The sequence below is a fragment of the Spinacia oleracea genome, chromosome 6 (assembly GCF_020520425.1).
Source record: "Spinacia oleracea cultivar Varoflay chromosome 6, BTI_SOV_V1, whole genome shotgun sequence".
NCBI lineage: Eukaryota > Viridiplantae > Streptophyta > Magnoliopsida > Caryophyllales > Amaranthaceae > Spinacia > Spinacia oleracea.
The window spans coordinates 137,381,122-137,392,536 of record NC_079492.1 but is presented as its reverse complement, the minus strand read 5'-3'; the positions used below and the strand labels follow the sequence as shown (position 1 = coordinate 137,392,536).

The following is an 11,415-nucleotide window of genomic DNA, read 5'->3' as shown; positions in this document are numbered from 1 at the left end:
CACATAAGCATGCCATGTCATTATTGTGACACGGCTTAAAAGTCGCATGTTACGACCTTTATCATTTTTGAAATTTAAAAGAACGGAGGAGGAGCTCTACCTTAGTTCAATTTAACTCATTGTTTCCAGTAATGAAGGACTAGATGCTTCATGCTTCTGGAGTTCTGGTCCCCCAAGACAAGTACCCCGTAACAAATTCAAAGATGTGTGGTTACTAGAAAACTTAGTGGGCATCATATAAGTGGTCATTATAGAGTCCACAATACCCTTTCAAATGTGTGAGCCCATAAGGATCTACGTGGCCCCTCAAATTTACTAAACGACGTGGAACCAAATTGTCCGATTATTTGTACCCTAACCACCCTATTATAAATACAATACGTTTTACATGCATACTTCATCACAAAAAAAACTTATACACTCTCATTATTAAAAGCATTTTTTTGCACCATTTTTCTACTCAAAGTAAGATAACAAAGTTTGATAATAGTAATGGCAATGTCTATGCAAGTTCAAGCCCTTCTTTCCAACTCTGTTGGTACCTTCGCTAACGGGTCTAAAGCGTATCCACTAGGGTTCAATCCTCGGATGGCTAAACGTGTCAATTTCGGGGTGAAGTGTATGGCGGAGGAAGGGGCTGGGGGTGAACCCAAGCTTGACTCCAGTGTACCCAAACCGAACCCCACTTCGTCCTCACCCACCCCCACCCCGATCCCAACCCCAACCCCAAGGCCACAACCAAAGAAGGTAAGCACAAACTTCACCGACTTATTCGCCTTTAGCGGCCCTGCACCTGAGAGGATCAACGGACGCCTAGCCATGATCGGGTTCGTGGCCGCAATAGCAGTAGAGCTATCTAACGGCACTGACTTATTTACTCAAATATCCAACGGTGGATCACAATGGTTCCTCGGAACAAGCATCCTTCTTTCAGTAGCATCATTGGTGCCATTGCTCCAAGGAAGTCGAGCAGAAGCAAAGACACAAGGGTTAATGAATGCCAACGCCGAACTTTGGAATGGTAGAATTGCCATGTTAGGGCTTGTTGCCTTGGCTGTAACTGAGATCGTTAAAGGTGGAGCTCTTGTTTGAGAAAAACAAATTGACCAACAACTTGATCGAAGTTTATTATTATTGTTGTAAATAGGAATTGAGTTATTAGGCCGGGGAGCGATTATGCTTCTATGATTGTATTATAATTATCTTTTGATCAGGAATCAGTAGTCTTGGTAGTTGTACACTGAAGAAGTTCTTTTTGCTAATCACATATTCACATGTTCTTATAAAAAAATTCCAGTGTTTTTATCCTTTAGGGTTAATTTTCTTTTGTTTTTGGTAGACTTGGTTAAACTGTGACCTCAAAACCTAGTTGGAAGCTTGAATGAAAAATAAAATTGAAAATCCCAAAAGTTCAATTTACAATTTTTTTTGTGTGCGCGCGCCAATGAATCATAACAGCAATACAAATTACAACTGGGTATAGGAGAATTCGAACTTGAGAACTATGGTACACAGTCCCTCAATTCCATGGGTGCTAAAAAATACAACCATAATTTGCTATAAACAATACCAACTTACAATAATCGTATGCTAAATGAGTAAATGATATAATGCAACCAGAGTAGGAAAATAAGGGAATATTATGATATGGGTAAAATTTATCGACTGCTTAAGACATTAACAGGCAGTCTGTATTTTACTGACCGCTTAATCAGTCGGTAATTTAACGACAATTAAACCTTAATTTCTACTGTATGATATTAATTTATATAGTTTTTGGTGAAAATGAGATACAAGGACAATAAAAATGACAAATGGAGGATGAAGGATTCGAATACGAGACATATTGTACAAATGCCTTCAACTTTAATCTTACATATTACTTCGTATAATGTATTTCATAATCAAGTTTTTACTAATATTGTTCACGAACTATTTACCAACGTACGAGTATCACGTTAGTGATCGAACAAAGTGCACACTACAAAAAAAAAAAACCTCGTATAGCGGCGGATTTATACCCGTTTCTAATTTAGAGACGGAATACTCATCATTCGTCTCTAAATTTATTTAGAGATGGATATTATAAATTCGTTGCTACTTTTATCGAAGGATTTATAAATTCGTCTCTAAATTAGGGACGTATTTCAAAATCCGTCTCTAAATTCCGTCCCTAATGTGTTTTAGCTAGCAATTCCGAAACATAAAGTCCACGAGCAATTTCTCCTAGACTCTTCGTAGAAAGTTAGATCTAAATTAAAGACGAAATTTTAAAATCCGTCCCTAATGTGTTTTAGCAATTTCTCTAAATTAGAAACGAAATTTTAAATTCGTCCCTAGTTTAGAGATGGGATTTCTTGATCCATTTCTAATATTTCTTTTAATTATTATCAATTTCACACATACAAGTACAAGTTGTACTTGATGTAGTTGGTTGGAGTTTCTCTTTGGGACTTTGAGGTCACAAGTTCGATTCCCCTTATCCCTTCCCCTTGAAAAGCTGGACTGGGTTGACCTAAGCGAGATACCGGTAATGGGACCGAGTTGAACCGAACATCTAACAATAGGTAGTAATTATTTTAGAGACGGATTTAAAATCCATCTCTAAATAGTAAATACTCCCTCCATCCCAGATTAGTTGTTACACTTTCCTTTTTCGTCCGTCCCAGATTAGTTGTTACACTTCTAAATTAGGAATGACCCCACAATTATTATATTGTCTCTCTCTTCGCACTAAACTTCTTTTTGTCCCCACACCATCTCTCATTAATTCAATTGAAAAATACCCCACTAACTACTATCACATCTACTTTTTCAATAAAATAATAATTGATAACCAAACAATCACTTATCACCTAAAACTTTGTGCAAAGGTAAGTGAAACAACTAATCTGGGACAGAGGGAGTATTAGATTAGGATTTTATGGAATCAGTCCCTAAATTGAATTAGCAACAAGGTTTTTGATAACGGATGTAATCTGTCCCTAAATCCGTTCCTCGGCACATGTAGCGACGGATTTGACCAATTTAAAGACGGATTTGGTCTGTCGCTATATGAGCTTTTTTGTAGTGGCAGGCTGAGTAGGATTAAACATAAAACTTATTGGATGTAACCATTATGTTCTTAATTACAATATGTCACTCTAGTAACATAAATCCTAGCTGTTATCCTCATCTTTCTCCCTCCAGGGTTTACAAATCTCAAAAAAAAAAAAGGCCGGAAATAGCCAAATTTTTAGGCCGGAAATTTGGCTAATTCCGACCCTTTTTGTTTAATTATTTATGTTTTTGTCTTCAGATTCAATAAAAATACATCGTTTGAGTGTAGTAAGTTCCCCTGTGGTAGGATTAGTTGAGTATTTTGGGTGTAGTATAGTTTTGGTGGAGTATTGTCGTAAATTTGGTTCGTTGATTAAGAGTTATACGAGAACGAAACAAGTATCAAATTTTCAAATTGACTTAGATGAATCGGATGGAAATCGTCTCCGCGTCTACAAAAATCGTCAGACCGTCTCTCCGAAAAGGCTGCATATTCCAGCGATATGTGCGAGAGATATCCCATAGTGCAAGATCTTCTCAACGACGGTAGTTCTGATGAAGGAATACCTATTTTTGATTCAATTTGTTATGTACTCCGTATTTGTTAATTTCGATTTCTATTATACATAGATGTCTTATGACTTTTTATTAATGAATTGATTTTACAATAAAAAAAAATTTATAATATGTCACTCCGTACACGATTCGATAAAATTAATTTGTTATGGTAGTAAAAATGAATGCGAGTATATTGTTGTAATAAAATATCCACGACGTCGTGATAATAGACTTGATTATCTTAATACTAAAGCCTTGTTCTGTTTAACTTTTGAAAAAAAAAAATCACTAATCTCTATTTTATAAGGCAACTTATGGGGTCATTTTTGTAAATGGTCTTTTGGTCTCCTATATACAATAGTCTAAAATACACTCTATATAACTTTACCATCCAATTGAAATTAATTAAAAAAGCTGATTGTTTTATGACATTGAATTTAATTAATTTAAAAACCAGTTATATTTTTTTTAATGCAGAACACCAATCAAGAAAGTCTAATACAAATCTTGGATTGATTCATGCAATCTCTAAAAAGACATAAAATGAGTACTACTTACCAATTATACTAATATTTACTGTAAAATAAAATAAAAAGACATAAAAGAATTTAATTAGTTAGTAAATCAGATTTAATCACAACAGACAAAAGGTAAAAAAAAAAAAATCACAATGAAACACTTAATAACAACTAAATATAATCATTATTAATCACATAATATTATTTTTCCTTTCAAATATTTTATTATGACACATTTTTATATTGTCACAAATAAATCATATTTAAATTTAAGTTTTTTAAACAAAATTCAATGAAACAAAATACTGGTAATAAAAATACAACCCTCAATTATTTTGATCTTTAATTTTTTCTGTAGAGAATTGCTAATAACTTTTTTTACATTATTTTTTATATATATATCTTGGCACGCATCGGCGCATCGCGTGCATATAAAACTAGTGTAATAAGTTAAAACCAGGTCTCATAAGTCATAAGTAAAAATCGGTTTAGAGTTTGTAAAAATCAATAAAAATCAGTAAATTACAGATTAAGGTTATCAAAATGGGGATTCTATTTTGAATAAAAAATGACTCTTAGAATCGAATCGTAGGAACAAGTATAATCAATATTTTATTCTCAAATTTAGTGTTTATATCATAGATGAAAAAGTTTATAATTGAAATATATAGTTGTTTACTAGCTAAATAAGCAACAATTAACAATTTTATCTATTACTAACTTTCCTAGCGTGATTCAAATTTACGAGATTTTCGCTAATCGGGAAAAAAGTGTAGAATCGTAAATCAAATTGTAAGATAATATTTGAATCGTAGAATCTTACGATTTTATAAAGAATCGCAAAACCGTAAGATTCTACGATTTGAATCGTGATTTTAGTACCATATTAAAGATCAATAATCGTAAACAATTTTAAAAAAATAAAACAAAAAATCAGTTGTATGGTACGGAGTAACTAGTAAAAGTAAATTGTTACTATATAAAAAAACGAAAATGATAAAGGTCGCAACATGCGACCTTTAAGCCGTGTCACAATGATGACATGGCATGCTTATGTGTCATGATTTAAATTGGAAACTAAAATATATAACATCTCTATTATATAAGCCAGCTCCTGAGGGTGTTTAAGTAAATTAACTTTTCGCGTCCACTTGAAAAAAGTCAATTATACCCTCTCTACTCTTACTCTCAATCCCTTCGGATCTCTCAAACCCTTCTCGCCTACTTTCTCCCTCCGCCGCTTCTTCACTCTCGCCTACTTTCTCTCTCCTCCCTTTACTCAATCTCTCATCTTCGATCTCTCTTCCCTTCACTCAATCTCTCCTCCCTTCCGTCAATCTCTCATCTTCGATCTTTCCTCAAACCCGACGAATGGAACTTCATCATCTCAACGGGTTTCTCTTTAAAATCTCAGGTACTCGCTCAAATTACTTCTCCCGATGTGGTGTGGAATTGGAATTCAATTGTATATTCGTATGTAATTATGCATTTCGTTTTTGCTTTTCTGTATTCGTGCAGTTTCATTTTTTTCAAGATTTGACAATGAATTTTCTTCAATTTATTTATGTTATTTTTGTGCGTTTTTGTTGTTGATCGGTTCAGATCTGTATTAACTTCTTTCGATTTAACCCAGAAGCCTCCAATTTGGGTTTTTATAAAAATCGAAGCTTTCTACAATCTTCAAGATACCCAGATTACAAAGTTGGTGATTATGCAATTTTTGATTCTTGAATTCATCTTTTCTGGTAATTTCATCATTACCCCCTCAATTTTATTTTATTTTGTTTTTCCTTACTTTTTTGTCTTTTTGAATTTTTTGGTGTGTTGATTTTAGTTTTTTTGTGTGTTAATATCCTGATTTATATGTGTAATGATATTGTGTTGATGGCAATATAATTCATAACGTTAATGTTGGAGTTATTTTCATATAAGAGTTTGATTGGAAATATATATGAGGTGGTTATTTTTTCAGTTTGGTTGGAAATATAACTGAGGTGGAAATATAAGAGTTTGTTGTTGAAGTGTTGTTTGCTAAATGTCCTAAACCTGAGCTACTTTGAGAGGAAAGTAGATATACTTTGAGAACTTCTGAAGAGAGGACAGTAGATATACTTTGAGAGGAAAGTCAAATAAGCAGCTGAGCGTTAAGCAGATAAATACAGTAGGTATAAATTTTCAATATGATTTCAGAAGTTCTGAACCTGAGCTAAAAATTGGTTATCTGGTTGTTTGCTTGCATATTGCTGCTGCACTCCCATTTTTAAGCACCCCATAGTACACTCTACCATATGATCCCTCCCATATTAAAGCATTGGATCCATATTTCTCGGTAACTTCCCTTAGTTCATCCACAGAAATTCGAGGGACCTCTATATAGTACACTCTGGAAATTTTTGAAATGATTTTATTATTTATTTCAATTTTTTTGGTGAATTTTGTTAATGTGTGATTTGTATGAAATTCTTAATAATTTCAAATTTATTTTTGGTGAATTTGTTTGTTAATGTGTGATTTGTATGAAATTCTTAATAATTTCAATTTTTTGGTAAATTCATTTGTTAATGTGTGATTTGTATAAAATCATAATAAAATTTCCAAAAAAAATTGAATTAAATAAAATTCTTGATTGCTATCACGAGTTTATTGGTGAATTTGTTAATGTGTGATTTGGAATAATTAGGTTGACATTATTGCCACGAGTTTATCTTTGAAGCTATTAGTCATGGACTGAAATCTAAAAATTCAGTACCCAGAAATGCAAACCAACCGACATTGATTATAATTCAGTACCCGGATTTTAATCACACCCTAATTCCCATTATTTATTTCAGTACCTGAAACTCGGGGAACTCCTGATTATGCTAAAGATGAAGACCCTGCTAATGGAAGAAGATACCACAGGTTTGTGTTCATTTCCACCCTAATTCCCTTAAGCTTTTTCGACTGGTGAGGTACTAGGTTTAGATGTGAGTCCCCATGCCCCTGTTGTTCTTTTATACGAAGTATCTGTTGTGAACTTAATGAACGATCGGTTCTCTCTTCAACTCAACTGTGGACTTACTTCATTGCATCTTAACTATTGTCGCAGTCGAACTCCTCCACCACGAGAGAGGTCGAAATCCTAAGCAAGGAGATGGTCACAAATCATTCACTAGAAGGGTTGAGGATCAGTACAAGAAAGCGCTAAAAGAAGAGCCTTCCGTGTTTGATTATGATGGTATTTATGATGATATGAAATCAAAAATGGTTCAGCCGAAAGCCAAAGATAGACAGCAACGCCAGGTAATTGTCTATAATTCAATACTTCTAATTCGAAACATTATGAATTATCGAAGTTTCTTTGTGGAGCTTTGATTATCAACAACTTGATTTTCTTTAATCCAACCCACCAGACACCGAAACTGAACAAAATAGTGAGAGGGTTGCAATTTTTGCATTGTTTTTTGTTTTGTTTTTGTTATTGATGCCAGTTGTTTGTTGTACAATTTTGGGTGAGCTAAGTTGAGTTAATACTTAATAGTGCTCATTAAAGTTGTGTAGACTTTTTCTATTGGATACTTCATTGTTAATTCATTCATTTTGGATGATGTATTACAAATTTTTAATTCTATAAATTATTTCAGGGGTAAAGTTTGGATGATTCCCACAAAGGAAGATCTTGAGCGCTTCAGCTTTTGAGTATGCACATCTTACCCTCTCTCCTACCCTATTGGTAACTATTTCCTCTTCATTTTTGAAGCTATGATAAAGTATTTTCCTAGAAATCTGAATTTCTTTTTTCAGTTTTTCGTTTGTTTGAAGAGATTAATTGTCAGAAAGAGTTCATCTTGATCATGGATAGTGAAATTATGTAAAAAACTACAATTGTTACATAATTGAAAGGAGAGAAATTGAGGGCCGAGGGATTAATGGTAATAACACTTTTCGTGTCCCCCATCAAAATGTCTAAAACAACCCTCCATTCTTTCCTCTTAAACCCTTCGCAGACTCGCAATTCACTCTACTCCTTCCTCCGCCGCTTCATGGTCTCATATCATGTAGTTCTTTCTCCTCTAAGAAAAGTAAAGAATCATGTAGTCCTAATTTATGTTTTAATTTTGTAGGCGGGTCCTTATGAATGGCTTCGTTATAAAGAGGCGTATGATTCAACGCTTCAAATCGGCTCAGCTATTAGGAAATGTGGAGTTAATCCCGTGAGTACAATTTTATTCTCCAATTTTACTTCATTATTGGCTCAACTATTGAATGAAGTACACAAATTTCTTGATGGATAACTATAGGATCCCATCTGTTGTGATATAATAGAAGAGGCTTCATTACTCTGTTAAGTATTATCGGAATCAACCTATTCAATATTGAAACCTTTATTCACCTTCAAACTGTGGCTTTTCGAGATTTTGTACCTTACTCTTTTTATCACGATACATATCTTCACATGAGATGGGTTCCTATCGTTCTAATTTCTGCTCACTCAGTGCATATTTCAATTTCTGTTAGGTTAAATTCTCTTCTTCTGTACTGCTGACATCATTCAAGTCCCAATCTTTCCAATTTACCATAGTGTAATCATTTTAAGGTCACTTTAATCACAACCTAAACCAAACTCATAACAATCAGATGCGTGTTTCGAGGATAATCACCTCAAAAGCAGTTGAAGCCATGCTCCTCAGTGAAGTACTCAATGAAAAATAGATTTAGAATTCTAGAAAGGATTAAGAAAACCAATAGAACATAATCTATGCCAGACACAAATAACCAGGTTTAGGTTCAGGTTCATCCAAAACCGAGTTCTGAATTGCAGGTTAAGATAATAGATATTCAGGTTGTAGCTTACATGAGATGTCTTCAGAGGGCTAAATTAGTTCTTTTAGTGCCTTAATAGTGAGTCTGGTGGTGCTTCTGTTTAATATGCAACAAGTGTGTTGGGAGCCTGTTGGCTTGCTGCTGGTTTTTTGGTGAGTGCAGGCTGGTAGCTTGCATCTGTTTTACTGTTTTCATATTGGCCACAGCTTCTTTTGGTTGTTTCTGGACTATGGTGCTCCTGTTTGTTTTGTGTATGCAGGGGGTTTGCTTAATATGGTTTAAATTGGTAAATTTAGCCACCTTATGCCTTTACAGTCCAGTAGTATTGTTGATGGTGCTTCTTTAATGTGTTATCTTTTGTCTTTGATTTCTTTTGGCGATGTAGGTATTTCCAGCCAAGTAGATTGTGCTATCAAGATACTCAACCTAGAGATTAAGTTGGATTCCATAGTTTGTATAATAAAATATCGTAAAGAGCTGGAGAAATATATTTAGTTACTTTGGTACTAAGAATTTGATTTTTAATCATGTAAGCGCATGAATAAATTGTGTTACTATTTAGAATTTAATTTTTTAAATAGGGACGACTAATTTTTCTTTAGATTAGCTTTGCGAACATTTTTTTCTTGCCTACTACATATTTGTGATAATTAATTGTAATACTACGATTTTATATAATCTCGCACGCATCGCGTGCATATAAGACTAGTATTATATATGTTAATAAAAAGGTAGTAAAATCTTAATATTATAATTTGTTTCCTTCTTTATATCGAGTACCTTATTTACAAATTTTCATAGTAAAAATATTGCATTGATAGTAAAAATATTCCGCTGACGCATATCCTACGTGTCGCCTATATGTACCAATTAAATTATGACACGTAAGATTGCGACAACTAAATATTGTCGCAACTTGCGACCTTTATCATCACCCATAAAAAAAAGTAAAAGTAAAAGTAAATTGTAATCAGTAAAAATCAGTTTCCTCCCCTTTGTTTCAATTCAAATTAGTCGTTGTTTGGAGAACTAAAGGACGTATTCTTATGGTCCCAACTCCCAAGCCAAGAAGAAAAGAGGTAGCGCAACTCCCAAGATTTGTGGATACTAGACAAATATCAACACTTTTGAAAGGGTCTCACATAAGTGGTCATTGTAGAATCCACAACACCCCCACTTCCAAATCTACGTGACCCCTTCAATTTTACTATGCGGACGTGGAACCAAAATGCCCGTTAACTTAATTACTCTATATCCTAACCCACTTTATTTATTATAAATACAATACAGTTTCATATTCATATACTTCATCGATCAGTTCATCACAAAACAAACTCACACTCTCATTGTCCATTCACTTTTGCAGTTTTACGTTTAATTAGTAGCTTAATCAAAGTCAGAATCACAAAGTTAGTTAATAGTAATGGCAATGTCTATGCAAGTCCAAGCTCTTCTTTCCAATTCAGTTGGTGCCTTCACTAATGGCTCCAACGCATATCCACTTGGGTTCAATCCACGAATGTGTAAACGTGTCAGTTTCGGTGTCAAGTGTATGGCTGAGGAGAAGGCCGGAGGTGAACCAAAGCTCAACTCCGGTTTACCAAAGCCAAACCCTAGTGTATCTTCATCCACGTCGATCCCAACTCCTAGGCCTCAACCAAAGAAAGTAAGCACAAACTTCACAGACTTGTTCGCATTTAGTGGCCCTGCACCTGAGAGGATCAACGGCCGCCTAGCCATGATCGGGTTCATGGCCGCAATAGCAGTAGAGCTATCTAACGGCACTGACTTATTTACTCAAATATCCGACGGTGGATCACAATGGTTCCTCGGAACAAGCATCCTTCTTTCGGTAGCATCATTGGTGCCGTTACTCCAAGGAAGCCGAGCAGAAGCAAAGACACAAGGGTTAATGAACGCCAACGCCGAGCTTTGGAATGGTAGGATTGCTATGTTAGGCCTTGTTGCCTTGGCTGTAACCGAGATTGTTAAAGGCGGAGCTCTTGTTTGAGCTAATTTAGCTTTTTGATAAGGGTAGTTATTATTGACTTATTGTATATAGGAAACGAATTATGTAACATTTTTTTCCTCATCTATCTATATATATATTATACTAAAATAGAGGAAATCAATGTGGTGATGACAAATGTCACTCATTAATTGACCTCTCTTTTAGATATAAAAAATAAAAAATTAAAATACTTGATTGTAAATTATTTTGTTACCTTTTTACCCAATAAAGATTTGATTCTATTTTCCTAAAAAAAAAATATCATTCTATACATGAGAAATACTATATAAAATCTGTTTTTATATTTTGGTAACAAATATAACAATATATGCTTAGATTTTTATTAAAAAAATTAATCCATTATACGGATTACGTAGTAGGATATTTACAAAAATAATTAATGTAATCTACCGATTTGTACTTACATGATTAGAACACAAATAAATTAGAAAATCAACGAAGTATGAATATAGTATAAAAAAGGTT

The 11,415-nt window shown here is 34.0% G+C and overlaps 2 protein-coding genes and 1 long non-coding RNA gene across 3 annotated transcripts; all 3 read left to right on the top strand.

The window, feature by feature from the left end:
- The first annotated feature begins 401 nt into the window (after positions 1-401).
- LOC110794902 (early light-induced protein 1, chloroplastic) lies at positions 402-1,312 on the top strand. The gene has a single exon (XM_021999870.2). The coding sequence runs from the start codon at positions 493-495 to the stop codon at positions 1,090-1,092; it is 600 nt and encodes a 199-aa protein (XP_021855562.2). The 5' UTR covers positions 402-492; the 3' UTR covers positions 1,093-1,312.
- Positions 1,313-7,236: 5,924 nt separating this feature from the next.
- Positions 7,237-9,449, top strand: LOC130464170 (uncharacterized). The gene is made up of 4 exons (XR_008924502.1): positions 7,237-7,397; positions 7,739-7,827; positions 8,219-8,308; positions 9,304-9,449. It is a non-coding gene; the product is annotated as an uncharacterized lncRNA (long non-coding RNA).
- Positions 9,450-10,216: 767 nt separating this feature from the next.
- On the top strand, positions 10,217-11,171 carry LOC110794903 (early light-induced protein 1, chloroplastic-like). The gene has a single exon (XM_021999872.2). It carries the CDS (start codon positions 10,342-10,344, stop codon positions 10,927-10,929), a length of 588 nt encoding a protein of 195 aa, XP_021855564.1. The 5' UTR covers positions 10,217-10,341; the 3' UTR covers positions 10,930-11,171.
- Positions 11,172-11,415: the final 244 nt, after the last annotated feature.